The sequence below is a fragment of the Penicillium cataractarum genome, assembly GCF_028827025.1.
Source record: "Penicillium cataractarum strain IBT 29864 chromosome Unknown utg000002l, whole genome shotgun sequence".
In the NCBI taxonomy this organism is placed as follows: domain Eukaryota; kingdom Fungi; phylum Ascomycota; class Eurotiomycetes; order Eurotiales; family Aspergillaceae; genus Penicillium; species Penicillium cataractarum.
The window spans coordinates 5948484-5976424 of NW_026622738.1; the positions used below are offsets into that span (position 1 = coordinate 5948484).

General features: G+C 51.0%; 9 protein-coding genes across 9 annotated transcripts; 4 read left to right on the forward strand and 5 right to left on the reverse strand.

The window, feature by feature from the left end:
* Positions 1-546: 546 nt before the first annotated feature.
* N7496_004179 (GRAM and VASt domain-containing protein) lies at positions 547-4445 on the reverse strand (the record flags this gene model as incomplete). Its single annotated transcript, XM_056697110.1, has 2 exons — positions 547-3955; positions 4024-4445. 2 exons carry the CDS (start codon positions 4443-4445, stop codon positions 547-549), a joined length of 3831 nt encoding a protein of 1276 aa, XP_056559322.1.
* An 879-nt stretch (positions 4446-5324) lies between these two features.
* N7496_004180 (uncharacterized protein) lies at positions 5325-7195 on the forward strand (the record flags this gene model as incomplete). The annotated part of the gene is made up of 3 exons (XM_056697111.1): positions 5325-5348; positions 5417-5542; positions 5603-7195. The coding sequence occupies 3 exons, from the start codon at positions 5325-5327 to the stop codon at positions 7193-7195; spliced, it is 1743 nt and encodes a 580-aa protein (XP_056559323.1).
* Positions 7196-10649: 3454 nt separating this feature from the next.
* Positions 10650-12915, forward strand: N7496_004181 (uncharacterized protein; the record flags this gene model as incomplete). Its single annotated transcript, XM_056697112.1, has 4 exons — positions 10650-10920; positions 10974-11361; positions 11418-12324; positions 12388-12915. The coding sequence occupies 4 exons, from the start codon at positions 10650-10652 to the stop codon at positions 12913-12915; spliced, it is 2094 nt and encodes a 697-aa protein (XP_056559324.1).
* A 148-nt stretch (positions 12916-13063) lies between these two features.
* Positions 13064-16006, reverse strand: N7496_004182 (uncharacterized protein; the record flags this gene model as incomplete). The annotated part of the gene is made up of 11 exons (XM_056697113.1): positions 13064-13844; positions 13924-14162; positions 14225-14522; positions 14579-14794; positions 14848-14916; positions 14971-15149; positions 15210-15317; positions 15371-15447; positions 15509-15616; positions 15673-15765; positions 15838-16006. 11 exons carry the CDS (start codon positions 16004-16006, stop codon positions 13064-13066), a joined length of 2337 nt encoding a protein of 778 aa, XP_056559325.1.
* A 1147-nt stretch (positions 16007-17153) lies between these two features.
* On the reverse strand, positions 17154-19663 carry N7496_004183 (DUF803 domain membrane protein; the record flags this gene model as incomplete). Its single annotated transcript, XM_056697114.1, has 3 exons — positions 17154-17773; positions 17881-18657; positions 18712-19663. The coding sequence occupies 3 exons, from the start codon at positions 19661-19663 to the stop codon at positions 17154-17156; spliced, it is 2349 nt and encodes a 782-aa protein (XP_056559326.1).
* Positions 19664-20877: 1214 nt separating this feature from the next.
* N7496_004184 (WD40 repeat domain-containing protein) lies at positions 20878-22728 on the reverse strand (the record flags this gene model as incomplete). Its single annotated transcript, XM_056697115.1, has 1 exon — positions 20878-22728. The coding sequence occupies one exon, from the start codon at positions 22726-22728 to the stop codon at positions 20878-20880; it is 1851 nt and encodes a 616-aa protein (XP_056559327.1).
* A 280-nt stretch (positions 22729-23008) lies between these two features.
* N7496_004185 (proteasome regulatory particle base subunit RPT2) lies at positions 23009-24581 on the reverse strand (the record flags this gene model as incomplete). The annotated part of the gene is made up of 4 exons (XM_056697116.1): positions 23009-23262; positions 23324-24389; positions 24452-24517; positions 24579-24581. 4 exons carry the CDS (start codon positions 24579-24581, stop codon positions 23009-23011), a joined length of 1389 nt encoding a protein of 462 aa, XP_056559328.1.
* A 741-nt stretch (positions 24582-25322) lies between these two features.
* N7496_004186 (E2 ubiquitin-conjugating protein UBC1) lies at positions 25323-26138 on the forward strand (the record flags this gene model as incomplete). The annotated part of the gene is made up of 3 exons (XM_056697117.1): positions 25323-25583; positions 25649-25920; positions 25973-26138. The coding sequence occupies 3 exons, from the start codon at positions 25323-25325 to the stop codon at positions 26136-26138; spliced, it is 699 nt and encodes a 232-aa protein (XP_056559329.1).
* A 387-nt stretch (positions 26139-26525) lies between these two features.
* N7496_004187 (TFIIH complex kinase subunit CCL1) lies at positions 26526-27847 on the forward strand (the record flags this gene model as incomplete). The annotated part of the gene is made up of 2 exons (XM_056697118.1): positions 26526-26843; positions 26915-27847. 2 exons carry the CDS (start codon positions 26526-26528, stop codon positions 27845-27847), a joined length of 1251 nt encoding a protein of 416 aa, XP_056559330.1.
* Positions 27848-27941: the final 94 nt, after the last annotated feature.

Below are 27941 nucleotides of genomic sequence, written 5' to 3' on the forward strand. Positions count from 1 at the left end.
ATACGCTATTTGACGCTCGCCTGACATATAAACACCCGAATCGAGCCGACAAGATAGAAGAAGGGCGGATTGCACGCAAAACGCTCAGATGCTGCCCAGTGGAATAGCAGAGAAACACGCACTAGCTTGTTTTCAGAGGATACTGTACAGTAGAACCCACACAGCAGGCAGAGAATCAAAGAAGACCGCTTAAGAATAACACAAGAAAATGAAAAGCCTCGGCATGTGTCGGCCGGGATGGACAAAGTAGTTGGTGCTCATGTACATGAAGAAAGGTTGCTTGCCCCTTGATTGGAAAATCAAGTACGGGGCATGAAAGAATGACTGTCGATACGTATGGAGGTGAATGAGAGTGACGGGAGTCATTGACGACCGGGATGTTAGGCCGTATCGTGACTCCTCGAAGGGAAGGAACCAGGGGGTGGACAAAATGAGAGAGATGTAGAGTAAAGATTGGAGGTTGCGGTGGGGATGATTTCAGGATGCAGACTGGGTACGCATGAGAGGCAATATCGGAAGAAACGGTGCATTTAGATGGCAAGGAGCTTATAGCTCGCTTCGAATGGGCTCTCCAGCAGGCATTCGCTCCGCCTTACGGTTGCTCATCATCTGCTCGAGAATGTCAAGCCGCTGACGTGTCGTCCGGATAGCGTGATCCATCTCCCGGTCAGAGACCTGCTCTTCGCGAAGCCGGGCGATGAGATCACGCTCGTCTGCTGGGTTGATACGGGAGCTTCGGCGGCTTGCCTGGGCCTCAGCTGTGTGATGATGAAGCACTGGGAATGCCATTCCATCCATGCCCACGCGATCCTCAAGCCAATTCCAAAGTTCGCTTTCCTCACGTCGCCACATTTCTTCATACGCAGCGAGCCTTTGAGGAAGACTGAGACCAGTGAAACCGACATCGTGACCGAGCCGGGATGAAGAGGACGGGGATCGGAAGAATGCCATGTAGAGCAAGATCCCTGCAAATAGGATTGCAATATTCCCGCTCCACAGAGGCTTGAGCATGCTAGTCACCGGCTCGAGGAGAGGGCGAACTGGTTCAAAGAGGCCCCAAGACTCAGTCTGGCTGGATGTGGTATCTGCAGCTGCCTTCGAGGAGGCGCTCATGGCCTCATCGTTGGATGCAGCATCGCCCTTCTTACGGCGACCCTTGCCCTTGCCGGCACCGTTGGTGCGACCGCGGGGGACGACGGCGACCTTCAAAGCTTTCACAAGCTCAGTACCGAACGTGGTTTGACCGTCGATCGCACCTTTTTCGATAGGCCCCTTCAGCCAACTCTTGCCGGTCCACTCGATGTTACATGTCATCAGGAAGCGTGTTTGGTTACCAGGAGCCCAGGTAAAAAGATACTTCGTTTTCGTGGCGAAAACATTTCCACTAGGCACGTCGGGCGTTTGAGTGCTCAGAGTGACGAGGACAGCCTTCTCCAAATCCAAAAAATCCAGATTCTCAGTACTGATGCACTTGGTTTGCCTGGGACCAATGGAGCCAGAGAGAGGCTTGATGTAGGAGTACTTCCTGATCCTGCTTTCGTTGGTAAGGCCCTTTGCTGTGCCTTCGAACTGCAATTCGCCCGATTTTTGGTTTTCCACAAGGAATTTGGTGATGAACTCTCCAGACGCTGGACCAAAGACAAGAGAGTAAACCTTTCCGAGCGGCGCTGGAATAATCTCGTCCTTGATGACCTTTTCGTATTGCCCATCGCCCTCAGTGTACTCGGTGGGAGCGTGCGTTGCCGGACCCGGGAAGTCAGCTTCCTTAGAGGCACCCGCCTTGTCACCGTTCTTCGCCTCGCCATTGCCATTCGCTCCAGCGGCTGGCGCCGCCGCGTTGGCCAAAAGACCTGAGGTTTGACGGCTCAAACCGGCCCGCCCTGGCAGTGACCTCTCGCTTGCATTGGCACTGGGTCCAGCTTCGAAGAAGCTATCAGCATGATCGCCTTCTTCGTCCTCATCGTAGATCTCATCCTCGTCAGACTCCTCGCTCTCCGATTCGCATTCTCCCACTTTCTCAGTCTTGTCGCCAGTGCCATTGGTCACCCGAGTGCCATTGACAGAGCTCTTGAGAGATGGATGGTTGATCTTCCAGATGTTGACCATAAGATCATAGGTCGACTCTCGACTAAGCAGACTGCGGAAGGTGTGGCGAGCATGGAGAGTCTGAATAGCAATTGCATTGGGGAAAACCATAGCCGTGTTCTCTTTCTCAATAGCCACAACTTCGTCGAAGCTGATAACCAGAGTTGTGACCCACCCAAGGATGTTACTGGAGAAGCAGATATGACCCTCAGAGATGTAGATGCGACCAGCAAGGATAATCTCGCGCTGCAACGCACAGCTGTAGTCCTCAATCAGATAGTCGTCCTCGGGAACGCTCCGGAACAACTGATGGAAGTCCCGGTTACGCTTCTTGCTGGCAACAGCGAAGCCTGTTAGCCGGGGAACACTGGAGTTCACACCAGACACGCCGAGGGCTAGGGCGCTGGCACCAATTGCACCAATTGTCGAAGCTGTTGCCCCGGAAGAGCCTCGATGACGGCGCGCAAGTCGACTACGCACACTACCACTGCGCTTGATACCGCCGCTGCCAATATCTCCGTCAAGAACACTGCCACTAGGAGGAGTTTGGTCACCAGTCATTATGCCCTCCTTGGGCAAAGACACTGTTGATTGAAGATCCAAGATATCGTCACTAGGAGCGCTGACCGCAGCGGATTCGAGCTTCTCATAGGCCATGTTGACAGCCCGGGCCGCCCTTTGGTCTTCAAGCTTCGCGGCTTCTTCATCTCGCTGATAAACAGCCGTGTTCTTACGCTTCCCTACCGGCGTCGCTGGTTTTGAGGCGACCACACCGTCGGCAGAGGAGACCACTTCTCCAGAAGCGGCATCAATACCCAAATGGCTGAAGTTCAAGTCGCCAGTGCCAAGAGTTTCCACAGTCGATGGTTTTTGTTCTTCGCCTTTTTTGGCCGCGTCCGAAGCTTGATCGGTCTCCTCTGGCGGTGCGGTATCGACGCCAGGGGTCGGAGCCTGAGAGATTGTACGGCTCCTTTGCTGGGAATTGAGGGTGTTGCTCAGCGAGTTTGCCGCATTCTGGGCCACGGAAAATACGGATGAGAAAAAGCCACTTTGCTGAGTTGATCCACCCTTTGGCGTCTTGCTTTCCTCCAAGGGGGTCAGCGCAGTGACGGACGTCGATAGCTTGCTAGGGCCGTGAGCCGCAGAAGCAGATCGTACCCTTCGATGTGATATCATGTTGCCCGAGGGGCTTACTGTGATGCCAGCCTCGGCCCCTGATATGGAATTGCGGGACTGGATAGACTCGGGCGAATCCGTTACAATTTCTGACATGATTTGAGGATTGAGCGGACGATGCTCTGTAGGCGTTGGAGGAGTGACCGTGGTTGCAGGAGCCGGTATCGCGGTATGCGGAGGGGTGTTTGGCAATGGACTCGCCTCCAATGATCTTTTAGGAGGCTTATCCTCTGTCAGATCGGTGCGAATAGGCAGAGGCAAAGGCGGGGGCGCCTCCGGTGTTGCTTGTGCCCGTTTCGAAGATAAACTGCTCCGTCGGCTGCTGAACAAGCTTCGACCACTTCGGCTGCCGGCCGATTTGGATGAAGCGTCATCATTCCCATTCGCATTCTTCTTATCCGACGAGCCAAACGCATCCTTGAGCCGTCTTCCGGGCGAGGTACTGCGGCGTCTGCTGCCGGCATCTGCTGGGACATCTAGCGTCATGCTCGATCGGGTCTCTGGCCTCGAGAGGTTATCAACAGGCTCACTTGGGGCGAACTCGGACCCGGTCGCACTTGGACCGCTGACCGTAGATTCAGGATCTGCTTCGGTTGCTCCCAGGTCCCCAGCATCGACCGAGGTCGTTTTGATGAGCGGGGAGGAGGATGTATAGAAACCCGTATGGGAGTTGTGAGAGGTGAGCGGTGGAGGTCTATACCGAGAAGAAGGGATTAGTCTCAATGTCAGAAGAAGCTAAGCATAAGGACCTGACTCGCATACCGCTCCGGTTCAGAATCGTCAGTCAAGAGATTGATGACCTCGCCTTCCGGCGCGACCGAGCTGGCATTGGATGACGGGACGGCGGAATTGCTATTGCGAGATTCATTGGACCGGCTTTGCTGGAGGTCCTGTTCCGTGACAAGCCCAGGCACTGGCGGTACCTCGGCCACTAGCTCGCCGTTGTTATTCTTCTTCTTCCGTCGTCGACGCGAGCTGATGAGCTTCGAGAAACCGCTGGAGCCAGCCTTTGCGGAGTCCGGAGCTTCACCTCCTTGGGTTTTTGGTCGTTCGTTGGAATCATTCGAAGAGCGACCATTGCTTCGACCGGAGCTGTCCATTGCTTCGGACTCTGTTGATACCGTCCAGGCTCGGCGTGTCCTGCTGCCGCTGCCTTTCAGGCTAGATGATTCGGAGTCGGCCATGTTGTCCAACGCGCGGAGTATTAGCCCCGGGCGGGCAGTTGTGAGAGAACGGGGAGTCGCGAGTCAGACCACCGCATGGGGGGGTGAGGTGAGCAGGCAGCGAATCCCCCGGGGATAATTGTTTAGTAACGAGAGAAGAGCATAAGGAGCATAAGAAGCAGGAAAGGACAAGATAATTCCCCTGGTGAGGGTTCCACTTGGCGGAGGGGAGGAGCAGCGGACTGTCTGGACTCTCCCGTCAGCCACTTAGTCAGGTGTCGTCAGTCAGGTGGAGAAATACCGAGGTGTTACGCCCGTACGTACCATGCTTCAGCCTGTTTCAACTACGAGAAATACAAGAAACTTGAGATGGAGAGATATTTACAGTAATATCTGACAGACCTATACTCATTCACAACTATTTCATAGATGGCTAATTAGCAAACTTGTCCCATGTGTTTGACGGCTTATGGACTCCACTGCCCAGAATGCGGATGCGACGCCTGTGGTCGGCCGATGCTGCGTTCAGCAGTCAAAAGGCCATTGTGGTAGATGGATACTACCTTGGATCTAGATTAAGAATTATATCTGATCCAACGTTACCTCCAAAATGGAATATGACAGGTGCCAGTTGACCTGGGTGTTACCATATACTAGTACTTGTAAGTATAGGTGTACATGTACATTACATCTACTTGGTAATCTCAATACACCGTTACTCTCGTAATCAGCCACGGGACTTTCTTCGTACTTCGTATTCAACTTTCTCCGCATCAGCTACTCCCCAGTTCCTCCCATGGCGTCACTCTTTCCTACTTTTGCTCCCCACTGCATTCCCCGGTCCTAATTCAAGGAAATACTTGATGCCTGGCCTATGCACATTCTGACTCTCCTCCAACCATGGAGGTTGCTCCGCTGAATTTGGTAAGATCGGGTTTCCCCCACTCTCCCACCTCCGTGTAGGCTGTGTGCATCGGTCTAACCAAATCTAGGCCCACACCCACGCACGCAACGCCGTCCTCGAAACCCGCAAGTCTAATCCCGTCGCCGCTAGCGAGGAGCATGATCTGGCTGCCGGTGAGTTTGCGACCGCAGCTCAGAGCACTTCCGATCAAGAGGTACGTCGAGGACGCCCTTGCCCTTGCAACCCGATCGAGTACTGACCTTATCGGCCCAAGGCTCTTCGTACATTGCGGCTCCTCGAACACCACCATAAGAAGCTAGCCGAGATCTTGAGATTCCAACATGAGCATCCCGCCAGTGCGGCTGCTGAAGCAACGTCCGCAGCTTCTCCGATTAACGCAGCTGCGCAGTCTTCCGCGACAGATGCGCGAACCGCCAAGACCGCAAGCCAGGATGTCCAAAATCAACCTCCGAGGCTGCCAGGGAATCCTCGTATATTGAGTCGCGAATCTTCATCCATCGCCAGTAATCTTGCATCTGCAAGAGGCATACCAGCCCATCCTCGTCGTGGATCCCCGGTATCACCGACTCTCTCCACACAACAAGCTGGAGCAAAGATGACCGAGGGCCCATCAAGAATTAGAACAGGAGATAGACCGCGAGACGCCTCAACGAAAAATCAGAATAGTCGCACTCCTAGACAACCCTGGTCTCCGCCATTGCCCAGTCCCACAGATATCACGTCCCAGCAAGTCGTGCCTCCGGACGGAGTCGACCCAACGCCGTCAAAAGATCAACCATCAACAACGGAGGATTCATTCCAGCGGTTTTACTCTACCTTTGAAGGTTTGATCTCGAAAATTTCTGCACCTTTAGCCTTTGCAGGTCTCCCTCTGGGAACTGAAGATTCTGCAAAGACTGCATCAGCCAGTCGCAAATCCCCCGCAGAGACCAAGCTTGACCGTCATCATGCAACTTCAGACCGCAAGTATACTTTCAAGGAGCCAGACGTGAACCGGCTGTTTTCGAGAGCAGCTCTGCGCTCAATCCATGATATGCCCGGCTCTGGCCCGGGCAACCCTGCAGAGTCCTTCTATGTTGTCCCTACCACGGGAGGCACGATGTCATATGCGGGCATCCTATCTCGAGCTGAGAAAGAGGCGCGTCGAAACAGTTTTGAGGAAGGCGAGGATGACTTTGTAGATGCGCGAGAAACCCCGTCATCTCCTGAGCTGCGACAGAGTATCAGCAGTGTTTCCCGGGTATCACGCCGTGGTGCCTCGGACAAACTGACGACTTTACAAAATTCCAAGACGTTGGAAGAACTGCAGATGGAGAACCAGGCCCTAAAACAACTATCAGATACTCTTTCCAAGCGTCTACACATGTGGGAAGTCAATGCCCAGTCCTCGTCTATGGCACTACAGCAGTCCCTGAGAGCGATGCATCACCATAGCTCTGGAGCTTCAGAGTTCTATGCACAGGGCTCCCCAGCGGCCATATCCCCTACAGCAACTCTCACCGCGGCGCCTGCTGCTGCGGATGCCGATGTTCGAGTCAAAGAGCTGGAGGAACTACTCCGTCGCGGTGAGCAGGAGCTGGACCGAGTTGGTCGCGAAAACGACAAGCTCAACAAGGTCCTTGGGCGGTATCGGGATCGCTGGGAGAAGTTGAAAGAGGGCGCGAAGACGAGACGTGCAGAAGGTCGCACGGCAGACGGACAGAGTAATCCGACCACACCTGTTGTGGGCAGCAAGAGGCCTGAGCTTCCCCCCTCGCCACAACCGGGGAATGGATTATCAGGCAAAGCGCCTGTTAGGAGGGCCTCAGGGTCGGAGCCTGAAGGCCTGGAAAATGCGGGTACTTGAAGTATACGAAAATGTTACGATCACTCATGTCTTTATTTATCGGTGTTGATTCGGAAATTCATCATGTTACACTATGCCAAGGACTCAGCGTAGTAGCTTCCATTGTACATGTACACAAGTAACTTAATGCCATTCTTTTGAGGCTCATACTCATGGCACTACAAGAACTTTCCGTGACACTGCAACGACAAGTCTAATTAGAAACGTACCTCCCTGACGAGTATGAAACGGTACAATGATACTAAGATTACCCCCGAGTAGCGGCTATGTATACAGTGGATTCCTATAAGCTTCAATCCCTAACTAAAATTCTAAATATTCTTATTAGTTATGCTTTAAAGGATAAAATAAGTGATCTTGCTAGGGCTCTCTAAACGATAATTAGGAAGAGATTCTAAAAGATCCTTGGAAATAGGAGAGGTTAAATTATCTAGCTATGCCTAGGTTTCTTTCTAGCTCTATTTACGCAAACTGAACTTTCACTAACATACAGAAACACAGATATATCAAATGTTCTATATACTGCTCCCGCGTTGGGTTCGGTCCTAATTAGGTTTGGCGTCGTGGTACGTGAGTTTTTTTGTAGTGCTATGAGGATGATCCTAAGTTAGAGCCATTCTTTGAAAGTAGATGTTCGAAAGTAGTCTAAAGTCGTATAGGTAGCTCCGAATGCTTGAGCAAATAAACTCAAGTTCTTACCCACCCAAATGGGTTTCCACAAGGAATATACTTCCTTACCATCGCGTGATTCTTGCCACGCAATCCAAAGTATTCCACCCATCTACTGACGACTTTGCGCCAGTAGGCAGAAGCTTTAGTTTCATATGTCGCTGGAAACGAGGGAGAAGACGTCAGCTCCCCAGCACGTCTCCAAGAAAGGAAAAGAGGAGCTAGCTCCCTGAAAATTCCTAGTCAAGCTAGAGGGGCACATAGAGAACGAACCAAAAGTTCTAATATTAAAAGATGCCATTATTCGTAATATTTACATCGAGTATAGTATATTTCGGCCATTTTCCTAGAGTCTGGGCTCTAAGTTTACCTACCACGGGTAAATCTTTGAGTATATCACTTCATCGCCTCAGCCCTAAAGATTCTAGCATTGATGAGATAACCTTTGATCGCTGGAGCCGTCGGACCTGCCAAGCTAAGTTGTTTGCGCAATCTGTTTCGAGATCCTAGAGAGTTAGCTATACATAGTGGAAATATTTCGCGTTCCTTATGTGGGGTTCCACAGAACCTATGTTATTGTAGCTGTAAGTTCAACTCGAAGGTCAATTAAGATCGTTTTCTAAAATTTGCGCGAAGATCAGAGTTTCCCGTGAACAACCTTCCTTGCAAAGTCCATTGTATATACTACGTAGGAGGGTCTAGATCAACTAGAACTCGAGGTAGGGCTCGAATTACACAAATTGAGCACAATTTGGTAGGCAATGAATTATTATTCTTGCCGGGGTTGCCGGAAGGCTGAAAGGCCCCACTAAAAGTTGAAGCTAAGTTTGCGCCTAATGTCGTGATGATCGCCACAGTTTACCCATTTGTTTTGCGATCAATAGATTGTGGGCACCTCGGCAGCTCCCTCGTAAACTGCGGTGAACACGACTATGTCGATTGCGCGTCAACCCGCCAGTGGCTGATTTTGTGCTAGTCGGTATTGTTGATTTCAACGCAGCGAGCATTATGAAGGCTAGTAACAGTGTGTGTGTGTGTGTGTGTGTGTGTGGCTTACTATGCTTATGCGCGGTTGGGCTTGACACCGACTTCCATGCTGAGTTAATATAGAATAGTTTCTACTTTCTAGGGTCATCGAAGCTTGTACATACTGTACACACACCTACGTGATCACTGATGAGACCCACGATGCGGAGTCTACGAACTAGGATACGTCATGGGCAAGCCACATCCTGACATAGCTGTTTATTTTATACACTACTGTTACTAGCAGTAAAGTACACAAACTAAACTGTTTATATTCTTGATTCAAAGGGTATTTGCATGTTAGATTGAGTTATGTCGATCTGGAAGCACACACCCTAGGCTTTTTTTCGCCCCCTTCAGCTCGGCCTAAAAAAAGCCGATCCGCTTACAATTTACGGCACTATGAGCCGCTCGGTGCCTGAAACTTTATTTTAGTGCCATGTGGCTTAGATTCTTGAGATCTTTCGCGACTGATACTAAATGCGGTCAAAGGTTCGTGTCGGCTTAGGGGCTGATTTTGATATCCAAAAAACATCACTGATTGAGGTAAACTTCGCCACGTTAAAACTTAGATTCCCAGATCATATTTCCCTAGCGGTTTCCGGGTCGAATCCAAGTCTACGTTCTCGGGTTTTCCATGTGGATCTCGGATACTTCCTAGTTCGGCGCAACCTCTCTCCACTACCATTACGACGCCATCCGGCGGTACACTACCGGAGACTCAGCCCACATCATAGGCCGGTCAAAGTGTTCTAGTAGCAACAGAACAAGGAAACAAGATTGACGATCTCCAGGGGAAGACATCGCGATAGTTTTTCACTGGTCGAATGAGTGAGTGGGGGTTTGTAAGGCTGGTGTTCTACGCTAAAATCTCTGCTAACCGATTGACCGATCTTGATTCTTCATGGAAAAAGAAAATTGGATAAACTAAGACAACCCGAAGACCCTGTACCCGAAGAAAAATTCTCATATTTGCCACCTCAATAGGGGTTCACTACTTGCAACACTTTATCATTGTCAAAATTATATTGCCATTGCATATGGTTGTGGTTGTTAAATGGCCCCCAGCCCTAGGCGGCCTAATAGCTTGGAGGCCGAGAACTAGAGCAAAGGGAACGCCGTTAGTCCACCACCGCTAATATATTAAAGTAGAAAAAAAGTTATTAATGGCTACGCCATAAATACAGCATGAACTGGGCTGTCAGCGATCAAGCGTGTTTCATCTTCACAAAATGTCCCCACTAATCTCCGTTTGGGAAGGTAGAAAAGTCCTATCACCAATCAACCCTAACCACGAGGTTCACCGTTACGGAGTGACCCACATGAACCGGATCTGGTTCATGCATAGAAACTCCATGGTCCTATCCTGGAATGGCCGAAAAACATGACAGGTACCGCGTTTTTCTCGAATTTAGGTAATTCGATTCCTGGGATTGGAGATGAAGGCACCGAGGCCGAAGACCCTTTCAAGGCATCTCCGCGATCATCCAGAAATCCAGATCAAGGTCCAGGATTAGAATACACAATGGGGCATAAACACCGTGTTGAGGTCCACCTTACTAGGCTAAGATTTTGCCCGTAGTGTCGACGATAGAGGTTTTTATAGAATAGTTAGGATTCCCATTTCTGGCCCCGACCCCAATTTCACGCTCTTTTTTCTCTGGTGACAGCAATTACCGTCCTTTCTTTTTAACTGGGCTCGCCCATCCTGTCTTTCAATTCACTCAAGCCATTCATTATTATACCTTATACTCTCTAAATGTCGATCAAGAGGAACGCCCGGCATTCCATTGTGGAGGATGTGCCTATCCCGAGGCCACTCCTAGCCACTGCCAAGTTCGATTCGCCCTGGGAACAGACGAAATGGGAGAAATCTCTCCCTAGAAACGACCGAGTTCCATATAATCTGGCCGCAGCGGCAAGCCAGAAGCAACAGGGAGGTCTGAGTCGATCTTTCAGTCTCTCAACCCGGAGAGTCCAAAGGCCTGCTCCTGCATCGCGGCCTCAAACTAATCCCCCCGAACTACAAGGTACATATCCTCGTTCGAATATTATAAACAGTAATCTAACTTGGCGTTTCCAGTATGGGAGGAAATCAGGACCCCTACTCTTTTAACGCCTTTTCAATCGCCCACTCTCTCTGAAAAGGAACCAATTACACCGATCAAAAATGCAGCTCTTAGCCCGACACACATCAACAGCAGGGTTAGCTCTCGCACCCAGCATAGTCGCAACAGTAGTATGCAAGATGTATACGAGAAAGCCAAAGCGAGAGGAGTTGCGCTGCATCGCAAGTATTGGGTGCGCGTCTTGTTTGAATATACCATTTACCTCCTTCTCATTCTCTTCGTCTACTTTGTCTTGATTGGCATGCCACTTTGGAAAGGTGCCGTTTGGTGGTTATATTGGGTCGTTGCGAATAAGTTTGTCATTCAGGGAGGATACGCCATTACAATTGGTCTTGCTGCTCTGTGAGTATACCGACATCATGCTCTATGCACAGCCGGAAAAGCTAACGTCGAGATAGTTACGCTTTCCTTCCTCTCTTGATTTTGTTTGAAAAGGATCCTCCGCAGAAAGATGAGATGTCAGAAGTCGATCTCGAGAAAAACGTTGAGAATGCGAAAAATACCGCTCTCCTGATTCCATGCTACAAATCCGCCAATATCATCGGTCCAACTCTCAAGGCAGCATTGGAGATTTTCCCACCCGAGAACATTTTCGTCATCGCCAATGGCAATTCTGAAACCCCATTGGACAACACCGAGGAAGTCTGCCAACCTTACGGCGTCAATCATCTCTGGGTACCCATTGGATCGAAGATCGTCGCTCAATTCGCCGGTTGTTACGCTGCCAAGGGTTTCGAAAATGTCCTCCTTATCGACGATGACTGTGCCTTGCCTCCTAACTTCCCTATCGTCAGCGACCGTCTCAAAGACAAAGTCAAGTGCATTGGATACACCATTAAGAGTGTCGGCCCGAACTCCTCGAAGGGTACCTATTGTCAACAAGCACAGGATTTGGAGTACAAAATGTCTGGTCTTCAGCGAGCATTCTTCGGCAAACTTGGAAGTGCAACTTTCCCCCACGGTGCTATCTCTATTTGGAACACGGATTTCTTGAAGCAGACCTTCCACGAGCATCCCGGTTTCTCGGTTTCTGAGGATTGGTTCTTTGGAGATAGCTGCCGCCGTCTTGGAGGACGTATCACAATGTGCTCTTCGGTGTTTGTGGAGACTGAAACACCTTCTTCGGTTTTCTTCAGCGGCAGTGGCAGTCGTGGAGGTTTCGGTGAGATGACTATCTTCTCGCAGCGATTCAAACGTTGGAATTTCTTTTTCGTCGTCGGCATGTATTATGACATGAAGTATATCCTAACGAGCTGGAAGCTGGGATGGTGGGAAATCGGTGCCAAGCTTTGTGTTTTCCAAGAGGTGAGCTTTATTCTTACCAACGAAGCAACGCACCAAGAGTGAAGGGCTAACGGTTACAAACAGGTCTACGAAACACTTATCTATCTTCTTGCACCATTCATGCTTCCCATCGCTTTTATTGTCCGCCCCGGATTCTGCGGCATGCTTCTCGGTGTCACTATTGGCATGTACATCATCAACGTCATCCTCTTCAACGAGATCCACCTTCGCCTGAAGAAAGAGCGCATCGATTGGATTGTCCTGATCTTCTACTACACCTTCTACAAGATCGCTCTGACTTTCATCAACGTGTTCAGCTGCTACTGGTCTCTGTACAAATACGCTCGTTACTTCGCCAAGCGCCATCCCAAGGTTATCGAGGACCAGCAAGCAATCGAGGTTGTTCTTAGCTTGGAGCAAGACACGGACTCTGATTTTGAAGAAATTACATTGCCTCTAGCCTCTCAGGGCGTCGAATCGACACGCGCATCTAAGCGACTGACATTGACGAGAGTTGAGCCTGACCACCAACAACCTCGGTGGCTATTGATTGATGAGACGACTACTTCACACCCACCCAACTCGTGGGATAAACGCATGTCTTGGGTTTAATGATTTTTATTTACATATATTGCATAATTACGGCGTTTGGGGGATCATATATAGACAGCGTTGAAAATAAATTCTGAAGTTCAAATATAACATTTAATTAAATGCATTCAGTGAAGAAGAACACGCGTATAGCGAGTGCTTGCGGAAACTACCGCACGGTGAAAGTAGCGTTTCCTCGAATATCCTCCGAGCTGCTACCAACGAGAACGGTGAAGTTACCGGGCTCGACAACATACTTCATACGAGTGTTCCACAGACCGATATCCTTGATCAGAATAGGAATCTTGACAGTCTTGGTCGTGCCAGCTGGAATAACAACCTTCTCGAAGCCCTTCAGTGCGCGGTTGGGAACCACAACGGAAGCAATATCGTCGGAGACATATACTTGAACAACCTCCGTGCCATCCCGAGTCTTGTCAGTGTTTGTCACATCAACGCTCACGGTAACGCTGTTGTCGGAGGCAGAAACGGTCTTTCGGTCGACGCTGACCGAGCCATACTCGAAAGTGGAGTAACTCTTGCCGTAGCCGAATGGATACCAGGGAAGTGGGTTGCCGAGGACGTACTGGTGCCCGAAAACCAGGGTCCCATTGCTGTCTTCATGGCCCGAATCGCCAATCGAGCGGCCCGAGTTCAGGTAATCGTAGAAGATCGGAAGGTCGCCGACGTACCGGGGGAAACTAACAGAGAGTTTGCCCGAGGGGTTGTAGTCGCCGAACAAGACATCGGCAAGGGCGTTACCACCTTCTTCAGATGGGTAGAATTGTTGAACAAGAGCAGCTGTCGAGTTGGAGATCCATGTATCGGTGATAGGCTTGCCGCTGGAGAGAACGACTACGGTCGGCACGCCAGTATCAGCAATAGCCTTGATGAGCGGGCCCTGGGCACCGACCAGGGAAAGGTCATCTTCGTCGACATGTTCACCGGTTCTATTGTGGAGTCAGGGTCTGATTAATGTTTTTCTTGGGGTGGGGTCTTGTGGCTAGCCAAAGATACAGTTTCACTCACGTTGCATTCAAGCCTGCCCACAGCTGATTTTGATCTCTCGACCAAGTTCCGACGACAACGACAGCAACATCGGATTTCTTGGCTGCTTCAACGGCCTCGGCGAATCCTGACTCGTCATTACTCCATCGCTCACATCCTTGAGCGTAGTTAATTTCAGCGTTGGATCCGACTGCCGCCTTGATGCCGTCAAGTGGAGTAACACCCCGGTATTGGCTTTGGTAGACGACATAATCTCCATACTAAATCAAGGCACGAGGTTAGACATAATTTACCAAAGGACGAGTATGAGGTCTAGACTTACGTTCATGAATCCGTGGGCCATGGGGCCAATGACAGCAATGCTGCCGGACTTCTTCAGAGGAAGAGTTGAATCATGGTTCTCCAAAAGCACAATGGACTCCTTGTCAAGGTCTCTAGCAACCTTCTTGGCGGCGGCATTGTTAATCAGGCTGCTCCACTTGCCTTCTGGAGCAGCAGGATACGGGTTCTCAAAGAGACCCATCTCAAACTTGACGCGAAGCAGTCTGGACACGGCAGTGTTGACAGTTGCAATATCGAGCTTGCCCGACTTGACCAGATCGGGGATCTTCTGGAAGTTGCTGTTGAAAGGTTAGTACGCTCAGTGATCATCATATTTCTGAATGTGATGCCTTACAAAGAACCACCTCCCATCTCGACGTCAATTCCGGCAGTCAAGAGCTCCGTGGTGACTGCATTCATATCGAGGGGGTTGCTCTGGCAGAGCTTGAAGTAACTGCAAAGTCGGTCACTGCCACCAGCGTCTGTCATCACAAAGTAGTCATAGCCCCATTCCTCTCGCAGGATCTCGGTAAGGGTGTGGTAGTCTGAAACCGCTGGGATACCATCGTATCTAGCATCAATAGATTAGTATCGACTTGAGTTATTTGCGAATGGTGCCCTTACGAGTGATAGGCTGCCATGATGGACCAGGCACCGGCATCGATAATGGCACGCTTGAAGGAAGGCAGCCAGCTAATCCGTAATTAGTATAATAGGCCATGACCGGCGTTGTATAGAACCACTCACGTAGTACGCAATTCTCTCTCACCACCATGAACAGGACCGGTATTCAATCCTTGCTCAGGGTTACTGAAGCCGGCAAAGTGCTTGACCATGGCGGAGACGTTCTTGCTCTGCAGGCCCTTGACGTAGCTATAACCGATTTCGCCAGCAAGGTATGAATCTTCTGAAAATGTTTCCTCGACCTACGGACTCAATTATTAGTATGCTTAAAATTGCCATGAAGGGTTGTGATCAGTACTTACACGTCCATATCGAAGCTCACGAGCCAAGTCAACAACGGGTGCGAACAGCTGGTTGACACCCAGGGTTTGGGCTTCCTGCGCAATAACCTGTCCCATTTGTTCAACAAGCTGGGATATCGTTAGTATTGGCAACTGGCTTCAAAAGAGCTTCGTCTACTCACATCCTTATTCCAGGAGCATCCGTATGCGATTGGGGAGTTGAAGATGGTTGCATTGCCGACCAAGAATCCGTGAATACCTTGACGGAATAATCAGTTGGGGTTCCTCAATCCATAGGCATCTACTTGCTTTATACATACCCTCTGTCTGAACAAGAGCCGGAATTCCCAGGGTGGTGTTCTGAAGCAGATAATCCTGAGCTCTCTTGATGTTATCGGCAATCCAATCCCAGGCAACCGGGTATCCGACTAGTAATTTCTTAGTTCTGATCCCCAATGGAGTCTATTTTCTTGGGAACTCATACCATAGAAGGAACCTGCTTTCATCTCCATGTTCGTCACGAGCCCAGTATAGTTGAACGCGCCCGAGGTCTGGTTCAGCCAGTTGGTGATATCGCCTACAGCGAATACAAGTTAGCACTTTGCAAGCAATTGGATCCGGACAATCCACAAAAGTTCCAAAAGTCTACCTTGCATCAATTGAGCCATCTTATCCTCAATCGTCATCCTGCCCAACAAATCCTTAACACGCTTATCGACCGATGCACTGGCATCCTTGTAGATTGGCGTGCTCTTGCCCGCGACAGAAGCAATGAGCGGCGCAAGCAGCAAGCTGCCAGCAAGACCCTTGACCATCATCTTGGATGATCCGGAGAGGGCTTTTCTCTTCAAAGAACAAGAAACAAAGCTATGTAGCTTTTAGTCAATTGCCCAGCACAATTGGAAAACCTGGAGTCTACGAAAAAAAAATTTTCCCCCGACGATCAGGCGAGCTAATGCAGTCATAATAAAGAGCTGCAGCTTGAAATCGATTGCTTGACCCCGCGGGGAAAATGCATTCGGGGTTTATCGCGTCGGGCCATACCCCCTCGCGCCATTGGAGTAAAGCGGATATTAGAAATAATTAGATCCTTAGCTCGCTGTCCAGGGATGGGTCGGAGATGAAGCGATCACGAATTGAATGGTAGCTGCAGCAGTGAAATTGTTCATCTGGTAGTTCTCGGTTTAGTGTTTGGGCACTAGGACTATAAAGAAACGGAGGAGGAGCCCGCCACTCTCGGCTGGGCGCCCATCCCGTTTGTTCCAGAGGTCCTTGTGGAGATCGCTTTTTCAGGGATGGACGCGAGCTCCACCTCTCCTCATAAACTTGTCCGACTGGAGAGGCGGGGAAGATGGACTAAGCGGCTAAATCTAGGGAATCGCCGAGGAATTGCCTGACATTTTATCCGGGGTTTATGCTGAGAATGGGGATTGTTCTTCAACGGGTACTTCTGTTTCACCCTAGTCTTAAGCCTTTTTCCACCTATGAGCATCGTGGGTTTTCGACGGTGGGCAGGTATTTCATGCACAAGAATTGCATTGCAATTTTCCGAACTTCGCTAATAGAGTTCATCGGGAGATTAAGACGACTTGGAAGCAGGTACCATGAATTGGCTATAGCCGGAGAAGAATAGATTGTACAAGGATGTGAAATAGAAACATTGCTAGAGTGGATATGAAGGAAAACTCGCAATATAAGCCTTCCCCAACGATAGACATGCCGAGAAAACAATTCACAATGAGAGGGATATTAAATGCCTAAGAGAATGTACCCCGCAGAATGCAATGCCAATTACAAACCAAAGTATATGGACAGAATAAAAGGAAACCAGCCGCCGAAGGAAAGGGTAAAACAGAAAACAAGAGGAAAAAAAATGGAGTGTATGTATGGTTAGAGTGACCCGGCCACTCTTCATGTACGGCTTTGAACACGGGGGCTTCTTCCCTATGCTCCTGGCTGCAGTTATCACCGAGAGTCAGCCTCGGTGTTTCCAGCGTCATTGTGGCTATGACCACTCTCGCCAATGGCCTGATCGCCTTCCGGAGTCGGGGTACCTTGCGTTACCGCACCACTATCCACGGGTTGATTTTGGTGATTCAATCTCAGAGCACCGCCCAGCCATGCAAGCCCACCACTCCACGAGTCGCTGAAGCTGCGTAGGCGAGTGACTTCCTCATTTGTTTTCCGAGTTGAAGGGGCAGAGATCTCCGTAGCCAAAGCAGGAGTTGACCGTCCACCCTCCACGGGCGGTGCGGCCAGACCGGTGGCAGATTGCAGCCGCGCGGTGGCAATGTTCAGAGGATGATCGAGGCCATCAACTCCAAGATCACCATCTTGATAGCGAGCTGGCTCCTGGTCAAAGGCACCATCGAGTTGGCGGCGGCGTCCCGCTTTTCGTCGGGCACGATCTTTCAATGGGCTACCCTCACCACGACGCAGAGATTCCGCAACGACGGCGCTAAATCCGCCAGAAAGAGTAGGAAGGAGAGGTCCAGGGGAAAAGCGGTTGGAAATAGAGTTGCGCATTGCTCGTCGCGAAGGAGTCTCCAGAACCGTGTGGCTTCTATCGGTGTTGTGAACGTGGTCTGTCCCAGTAGGAGTGGAGGCCCGTCGAGGAACAGGTGACCTGTTTGCCGGGTCCTCTTCGATACCGGGTGCAGGGGGAAACGCAAAAGCACAGTTGACTCCTGACCACCATCAACTTGTGGTCCAGGTGGGGTGGTTTGACAGTAAGTCTCGAGGTCGGATTTGGGGGTTTCAAGGGGTGCATCGGTAGAGTCTGCCCAAGGGTTAGACATACGGGAAGGTGGTCGTAGAGGTGATAGGTGATCCAGAGATGGCCCCGAAGGAGGAAACTCGGCGGTCAATGAGCCCGCTGGAGAAGATGGGGCCCCGGAAAGGGCACCTCGGGGTGTGAGCTGATCATCATCGATGCCATCAATACCGCGGCTTGTAAGTGAACCCGTTGGGGACAGAACAGCATCCTCTTCCTCGCGATCGATGGCAAGTGTTTTTGGTGCTCGGAATTGTTGCGCGGGTGGAGACAAGTCAATTCTGTCGCGATATCGCTCTCCATCCAGCAAGCCGATAGCTTCCTCTTCATCGTCTGTAGAAAAGGTGGACTCGTCGTCAGAACGTACACGACCGCTGGTAATGAAGTAGACACCCAGGAAGGTCAAGGCGCATCCTCCCACAAATTTCCCTGCTCGGCCAGCCGACATGGACTCGAAATCACGGTAGAGAACGGCGCTACCGACAATCACGGAGAGCGTGAACAGAACGAACTGGGTTGGAATCACTTGAGTAGAGTCGAAGCGCTGTAGGGCTCGGTTGATGTAGCGGATTTGCATCAAGGCACTGAAGACAAGAACGAAAACGAGCAGATAGGTAATTGGGTATGTAATGACATGCCACAACGTGAATGACAATAATGAGGAGACGCCCTTGGTAGACAGAGCTGTATATCCACCTGATAGACAGAGTCAGTATAATCTTCAAATTGTATTATCATGCAATTACTCACCAAATAATGCCACAAGCCCCACGTCGATCAAAATCGAGCGCGAGCCGTATGAGAAGCTGGCCCACATAAGACCAATAATCAAGCTTATCGTCAAGCCCAGGTAAAGCTCAAACTCCCAACGAGTGATCATCGTCCAGATTTCACCGGGGCCGATTTTCTCCTCTGAAGATCTGGCACTGAGCACAACCACCACAGCTCCAGCAATAGCTACCAGCACGCCCCAGAAATCCCGCTGTCGGAACTTTTCCTTGAGTAGACAGGGTGCGATAACGCAGTTGGAAATCAAGGCAACGACGCCCAGTGGAGACACAATCGAGGCTGGCGCAAAGCCATAGGCAAGGAAGTTTCCAGTCTCACCCAGAACCATGAGGATAATACCAGCCCACCAGTACGGTGACCGCAGGTAAGATTTCCGGGCATCCGACTCGTCAGGGCGATCGGTGCTATCGGATGCAAAAGAATCGCGCGCGCTGTCCCGAGTGCCATGTCTTCCCCTGGGAGGCGCATCTTCGTCATCGCGATAAGCCTCAAATTCCCCATGTCCATTGTGCCGATCCTGTTCCTGCGATCGGCCCCGACTGACGGTCCCATACGGATTCGCACTGGATGCTCCAGACCGTGTCCTTCTTCGCCCAGCTTCCTTTTTGATCTTATTCTGTTCCCATTCTCGTGCGATCCGAATGTGCGCATAACGCTGGATATTGAGCGCCATAGAGATCAACACGTTGCCGATCAGAGCAGTCACAATACCGATAAGCGATGACCACCTTTCCATGTTGCCATCGTTGTCGCCATCGCCATTAGAAGGGACTTGCGAGGTTGAGTTCGAGAACGCGGCATAAGTGTGCTGTGGATAGGAGGTTAAATACGGGGTTGCGGCGGAAGGCGCGATAGTCGCAGAGGCGAGTGAGGTGAGCAAGCCCGCTACCAGGGGATGCTGTGATATATCCATCTCGTCGATAGAATATAGACAACACCGAAACTATGCGAGCGCGGTGGTCAACTCGGGTGTCCCGCCCGAGGTCCTCCTGAAAGCCGCCCGAAGCCGAACTCTTGAATCGCCGATAGTTCGTCTCGAATCAGGCTGAGGGTAGGTACAAGGGGGGAAGCTTTTCACAGCGCGATAGACAGCATTTTGGAGCAGACAGAAGGAAAGAATCCGGTCAACTGTCGTTTCCGAAAGTGCCTCGTAGCCGCGTGTAGAAAGTTGGAGAGAGTTGACGGCAGCGCGCGGAGATGCGAAGCCCAGCGAGCGGAGAGATGCTGTGTCAGCACCAAACGGCCAGTAACTAACTAAAGAGTTAGGTCTTTTCCACTCCTTGCGCTAAATGCACCAGCTAATCAGTTTGCAAGGACCCCGCTAGTCGCCAGACTTACGCAAGTAAATGCGCGCTCAAGCCAAAATACGCGCGAGGTCAAAGCCCGTACGGTCGGTGTTGGTGGTTGTAATTGGTAGTGCGCGCTCAAAGTGCAGTTGCAGATCGACTCTTGGGGGACGTCATTTCGCCCAGCGCAAGAAAAGAGGGGAACATTCCACAGCAGCCTACGCAAGGAGGGATGCCATGCGCAGCTTGTTTCATCGATGAAGTCTATGCGATGAATTCTCATTTTCCCATTAATGGGGCCTAAGTATAGTAAAACTCAACTATATGGATAGCTATAGTGCAGCCTAAATGTCAGACCAGAACTAGCTTTGCAAATTGGGAGATATCGCGTCTTGTGATATTGATATCATGAGAACACCTATAAGCTTATGGGTTTTTCTTGGTTTCTGGATGCCTAGATCACCGTCACTAGGCAGGTCTTTAACTTCGTGGCTGTGAGTCTAATAGCCAGGTCGAGATGCCATACTAGCGCTTTCCCGTGTCCGGGATATATCGCGACCTAGAATCGTCATAGCCAACCTATGAGGAATCGACTACCAAGTTTACTTAAATGTCAAGACGTAGTATACAGGTCCTCTTTTGTTGTATCCGATAGCCAGTCATCATCCTATAAAAGACAGATGGAACCGAGTCTTCAGGTAGAATGCTATGGTTGAAACTGAGAGTACAGTTTGCTACAGGCAACTGTAACGCATAGTTGATTCGCATCATATAAGTCCATAGGCAAGCGTACTTTTCAATTCATGGTCTTATAATACATAGATCTGATTTAGATCCCTTTTCATCGACGTGCCTTTTTCTTCTCCGGGCCCGGCTCCTCTTCATCACTCAATTCCGCATAGATGGCATTTGGCTGCGTCTCTTTGTACGCGCGGGTAAAGATAGGGTCCTTCTCAGCCTTTTCGGCATATTTCAACAATGCCTCTCGCGGGTCCTCATCACGCATGGAACTTAGAGGAATATTATCACGAATATGCTTCTCATCAGGCTGGGACTTGGCAAAGGGCGTCACCTGCGGCATGTGTGGGCGACGTGGATCCCTGGAGCGACCAGACGCCGTCAATCCGATCGTCGGGTGACGCGCAGCAAAGGTTGCAGAGCTGTAATGAGGGACACCATTGGAGCCGACGACCACCGAGTCACCAGCAAGTCCGGACGACAGGTCTGTCGTAAGGGTTGCGTTGTCATCCAAATGGCGACGCTTGGGTGCCTTGGACATAACCAGCGCGGCACCCTTGGTAGACATTGTTGGGTTATAGAGCACATGTGTTTCCGCATTGGCAGAGCCAGTCAAGATTTGGTTAAGCTTCTCATGCCATAAGACAGTGATCAATGGCGACCCTGGCGTGACGGGCGTGACTAGTTCTGGCTTCAACGTAGCAGGGTTGAGAATGTGCAAGTGACCCGTTTCCGAGCCGACGATGACATTCGCTGAGCTCGGCGAAAATTGGATGTTCGAGGTAGGATACCGGAAGGATGTTGACTTGTGCGTTACAGTTGTAACTGGTGACTTGAACTTCCGTGTATCCCACAACTTGATAGTGTCGTCTCCACCTCGGCTAATAATAAGGCGCCCGTCGGCGCTGATATCCAGGCCACTCGTCCAAGTATCTCGGGTATGCGCCTCCCGAACTTCGCCACTAGGCCGGGTGAAAGGCCCATTGCCACTCCACATCGCCAAGCTTCCATCGAGAGCCGCGGCAACCAGGATATTAGACCCTCCTTGTTTCGGAGAGCCCCAAGCCACCGCGGTCATCTTGGTCCGACCAGCAGACCCAGCAACCCTCGACTTGTGAACAATCACCTCTTTCTGAGAGCGGCCAACATTGACATCCCAAATACGCACAGTGCTGTCCGATCCAGCCGTAGCACAGAGGTTCTCGTCCGTGGGACACCAAACGCCACTAGATACCTCCGAGGTATGGCCCTTTGTATGGTGCGAATCTCGAAGGTACATATCACCCTTCACAAACTCGGTCAGTGTATCGCCATCTCGACTCAGGATACGCGGCTGCGCTGTCGCAGGGACGACGAGGACATGGCTGGCAGCAAGCGGGTTGAATGCGACATAGTTGACGGCGTGGGTGTCTTGCGCTGCCGATTGTTTCTTCACGGAAGGATCGACAGACTTGAATGCGCGGATGGTCGAGGGCGTCATAGAAGCAAAGTCGTGGAGCTTCAGTGTACAATCAGTGGAACCTGTGATTAGTCGCGCCCCCGAGGGGTCTACTGTCATGGTTGTAACAGCGCGCTCATGGGTCTTCAAGACCAGCTCGTGCGACACGGGAAATTCATCCTCGTCATCCTCATCTTCAGAATCATCATCGTCGTCAGAGTCATCATCACTGTCTTTGGGTTCTTGTGGCCTTTTCTCCGTTACGGTAGGTCCAGCTGTGGCGGACGCGGACTCGGCGAGCGGCTCGGACGCTGAGATCTCTGTCCGTTTGGACCGATTAATTTGAGACTCGACATCGATTGATTTCTCCTGCTTGCCAAAGCCAGAAGGAAAGAACTTCTTGAAAGCTTCCTCGTCGAATCCGTCCATATTTAAGGTGTAAGTTGTTGCGCTGAAGAAGAAGTTGCGCCGCAGATCGCAGATAAGGCGGGCTGGGGCTATCGAGCTTGTTTGCATCGTTTGCATCTCGGTGGTTCCAGACCTTGGCCAACCATGGAGTTAGTAGCCTGAGCGTGAACATACGAATCCAAGAGTGATTCTATGGATGTTGATTAAATGAAGCATATTCCGAGCTAAGGTTAACGCTACAAAACAACTACGACTTCGCGATAGGTATTCAGTAGTATCAATGCATGCCCACCCCATAGATCATGGGTTCCATTAAAATACACACATCAAGCCCAGAAAGGTTTCCGACGTAGATCGATACCGTCTTTCGCCGAACACTATCTATCGCTTACAAGTACAAGCCCTCAACAGGGCCACCATCCTGCTTCGTCTTCATGATGCGCTCCCGAGCTGAACGGAAGTCATCCATCTGTACCCGCATGCGACGCTCCCGAAGAGCCATGAGACCAGCTTCGGTACAAATTGCCCGAATATCCGCACCGGAGAGATCGTCCTTCTGGTTGATAAACTCGTCGAGGTCGACATCGTCGCCGAGGGACATCTTCGATGTGTGCAGGGTGAAAATCTTCTTCTTGGTGTTTTCTAAGGAAAAGTCATGTTAGTCGCTGGAACTGACAATCAGTAGAGGTGTACGTTAACTTACGGTCGGGGTTCTCAAAGAGAATCTTCCGATCAATACGACCAGGACGGATCAAAGCAGGATCTAGAGTCTCAATCTTGTTGGTAGCCATAATGACCTTCACGTCACCACGATCATCGAAACCGTCGAGCTGGTTGAGCAGTTCTAGCATGGTACGCTGAATCTCACGCTCACCACCAGATGTAGAATCGTAACGCTTGGTACCGATGGCATCGATTTCGTCGATGAAAACGATGGATGGGGCGTGCTCAGCGGCAACAGTGAAGATCTGGCGGACCAATCGCGGACCATCTCCGAGATACTTCTGAATCAACTCGGAGCCGACGATGCGCAGGAAAGTAGCACTCGTTTGGTTGGCAACAGCCTTGGCCAAAAGCGTCTTTCCTGTTCCGGGTGCACCGTACAGGATGACACCCTTGGGAGGCTTGATACCCATCTCCTCGTACAACTCGGGGTGTAGAAGTGGTAACTCGACGGCTTCTCGGACTTCTTGGATCTGAGACTCCAAACCACCAATATCGGCGTATGACTCGGTAGGAGCCTTATCCAGCTTCATCACAGATACAAGCGGATCAGACTCTTCCGTCAACACGCCAACGACCGACACGGACTTGTGATGTAGCAGAATGCTGGCACCGGGCTCAAGGAGATCCTTGTCGACAAAGGACATGATTGATACGTAGTACTCGGGGCCAGTCGCGCTGGACACGATGGCATGGTCGTCATCAATCAACTCCTCCAGGTTACCAACGCCCATCGGGCTGCCTCGCATATCATCAACCCGACTCCGCTCGTCTGCATTCCGGTCTGACACCTCTGGATCCTCAGTTCGAGCGGGTCCTTGGGCAGCCTGAGCCTTGGCCTTGCGAAGCCGCTCCATGTTCTCGACGTATTCCTCCTCCAACAGCAGGTGGTCGTGCACTCGTTGCATTCGGAGGTAGCGCAGTTTACATCTCGACGTAGGGTAAATGTCTGGGAGCTTGGAGGCGGTACTGGGTCCGGCGGCCTTGCGCTTCTTGCGGCCAATGCGAGTAGTAGGAGGTGGTGGTGGCTCGTACTTGGGCTTGTCCTTCTGCAGGGCGCGGTGTCAGCTGCTAATCGCCGAGAACACCTAGGGGGGATGAATCATACCTTCTTATCCCTGTCATCGCGTCCATCTCCCCCAGGGCCACCGCCCATGTTAGACTGTTGGTTACCCTATTTGATCACGCATGTCAGTCAACTGATTCCGGATGGCCGAACAGGCGTTGAGACTCACCATGTTTGTAAGCCAGCGACAGGAGGTCTGTCAGCGACAAGTGGGTAGATGTGAATGCGACGACGAGTCCTGGATAGATTTGAGCTTGATGTGGCCGAGCGAAGATGGAAATCGAGAGATGGAAGGGATGGGCTGGCAATGCAGTTGGAGAGGTTGCTGCTGTTCGGGGGTGAGCAAGCTGGAAGCTGTTGCCATCACACCACGTGACTATTACCGCCTCAGGCCGAGATATGCGGTCATTGATGCCTTTGTGCCTTATCCCGCGTCCGCGGTCCCTCAGCTTTTCCATGCAGCTTCGGCAACACGCAAGACAATTCAAATCCAGACCGACAACCAATAAGTCTGATAGGATCGGTTGGATATTTAAGGCTTCTCGAGTCTTTATGCTTCTCTAACTTCGATTCTGAAGCTTATTACGGTTCTCCGGAGCTAATTCTGGAGCTAAGCGGCGACTCATACTTCCCCTCCATTAGTGAGATTGCAAAGCTTCGGCTTATTGTCGTATCGTTTGCCTTTACCCTATCTAGTATGCAGTGCCTTCCACATCTAATTGACCCTCATGGTCACCAGATTAAAATTCTAAGCCGTCTTCCACAGAGTCTTCGAGTCCGACCTTCCAGGTCTTTCCCCGCGGCGGGCGAACACACGATCACCTCCCGTTATTAGCGCACCGAATCCTTAGAAACCGCATATTGTTTCATTGATTGTGGAAAGTGAGGGTTGTACCAAATCTTACAATACACTATGGCTGGCAATCGGACTCGACGTATTGCCAAGGAATTGGCCGATATCCACGCCGATACCCATTCGCAAATCACGGCGGAGCCCGTTGGCGGCCAGGATGATGTGACACACCTAAGAGGAATCTTTCCAGGGCCTCCAGATACTCCCTATGAAGGTGGTACTTACAAGGTTGATATCAAGATTCCGACCGACTATCCTTTCCGGCCTCCAGTTATGAAGTTTGAAACCAAAGTCTGGCATCCGAATGTTAGCAGTCAAACAGTGAGTACCTTTAGAATAGCAAGGTTGACACAGATAAGAATAGCTACTCATCTATATGCTCACAGGGTGCTATTTGCCTTGACACTCTCTCCAGTGCTTGGTCTCCGGTTCTCACAATCAAATCTGCCCTAATTTCATTGCAGTCCTTGTTGAGCACCCCCGAGCCCAAGGATCCGCAAGATGCAGAGGTTGCCAATATGATGCTTCAAAGGCCGCAGGAATTCCAGCGTGTGGCACGAGAATGGGCCGTCATTTATGCAGGTGCACCCTCGGATGATTCTGGTCAAACAGGAACGGCAGAGGCGCCCTTTATGATTGAGGATGAGTCTCTAGCCCAGTAAGCAATATCTATCTCAGCTGAGCGAAGTATATGCTAACGCCAGTACCAGGTATAATGGTTATGATAGAGCACTAGTTGACAACTTCGGCGCAATGGGATTCCAAGTAACGGATATTGTGAGAATATTCGGAGAGCTTGGAATTAGCCCTCGGAGTCACCAGCTAGATGAAGGTCAAGTCGATGATGTTTGTGCACGCCTGCTTGCAGGGCTATGATTTAAGTGACATGTATTGCATTGCTGGAGGTGTCTAGGATTGGTATAGAAGAGTTCAAAACTACAAAACAATAAAAGTTGTAGTCCTTTATTGTCTGCGTGTTTCTTTTTCAGTCCAATAAGTCTTGGAGGCGTTTACTCTGTTTGGGTGCTGCTCTTATCGATAAGCCCACTCAAAGCCCGCCCTGCTGAACCTCCGCATTGTAAATCACCTCCAACAGAGCTCTCTCCGAAGCAGAGCAACACTTACCGACTTCTCACTGAGCGCCCACCCTCCTCCTATATTATTTTCACCAAACCAAAGGCCCTCGGGAAGAACTCTCCCCCCCAAGCACTCGTGCAATCACCTACTCCGCGGCGGAAAGCAGGGCTTTCTTGAACCGCTAACATGATCGAAGACGACATCTACCGCACATCCTCCCAGTTCCGACTATGGTCTTACACACAAAGCTCACTGAAGTCTCTACGCACCACGACCAACCATATCGCAAGCGAGCGAGTACGTGCCGCGCTGCGTCGAGCTCGAGAACGCCACCTCTCTGCCACACCTTCTGCGACAGGAACACCACAGCCAGGAAGTGACGCCGAAGACAGAGATATCGAATGCTTGACACCCGAAGAAGAGCTTGTCCTGGTTCGATACTACTGTGAAAAGACAGTCGAACTCGGCGACACATATAGGCCACCACTCCCCACGAATGTCCGCGTAAGTTATCTACTGCCGTCAAACCTTCTGCTAGGTAGGTCAGCAAAATACTCACATATATCACCTCCCAGGCCACCGCAATCCAATACCTCCGCCGCTTCTACCTCACGAACTCCCCGATGACCTACCACCCAAAATCCATCATGGCCTGTGCCCTCTTCGTCGCCACAAAGACAGACAACTACTACATGTCCCTCCGGCAATTCGCCGAAGGTATCCCCGGCGACACAACAGCGGACGATGTCATCGCCCCGGAATTCCTGCTCATGCAAGGCCTCCGCTTCACATTCGACGTCCGCCACCCATTCCGCGGCCTCGAAGGCGGCGTCATGGAACTCTCAGCCATCGCCCAAGGCCAGGGTAAACCGGCGCCCCATCTACCACACCACACACCCGAAAGCCTCAAGCAGGGAATACTCTCGCTCGCACTGCCGCCTGTTCCATGTACATCAATCACAGACCGTATCGGCCGCGCCCACGGTGCTACACGCGAACTCCTCAAATCCGCCGCGCAAATGACGGACGCATACTTCCTCTACACACCCTCCCAAATCTGGCTATCAGCCTTCCTCCTCGCCGACAAACCCCTCGCCGAATTCTACCTGGACACCAAACTCGGCGGTCCCCTCGAACAAACCACCACCGACAGTCCATCTCCCCTGCAAAACCCGCTCTACGAGCTCCGCACAAAACTACTCAACGTGCTCACGGACTGCGGCGCGCTTTTGCAATCGTACACGCCCCTCTCGTCGGACCCGGATCAGATGAAGAGTCTTAAACGGATTGCGAAGAAATTGTATCATTGCCAGAATCCGGAGAAGGTTAATTTGAAGCGTGATTCTGCGGTGCCGAGGTCGACGCCTGCTGGGGATGCGGGGACGGCTACGTCCGAGAGTGAGACGGAGAGGTTGGCGAAGAAGAGGAAGTTGGAGATGGAGCAGAAGCAGCGGGGGACACAGGATATGTTTGGGCCCGAGTTGGTGGCGGGTCGGACGAAGCATTGATCGGTGGTGTGTGATGGCTGCTTTATAGATGGAAGTATAATGACACGAGCATTAGTTTGGCGAGTTGTTGCCTCAAAGAAGATGGAAATCATAT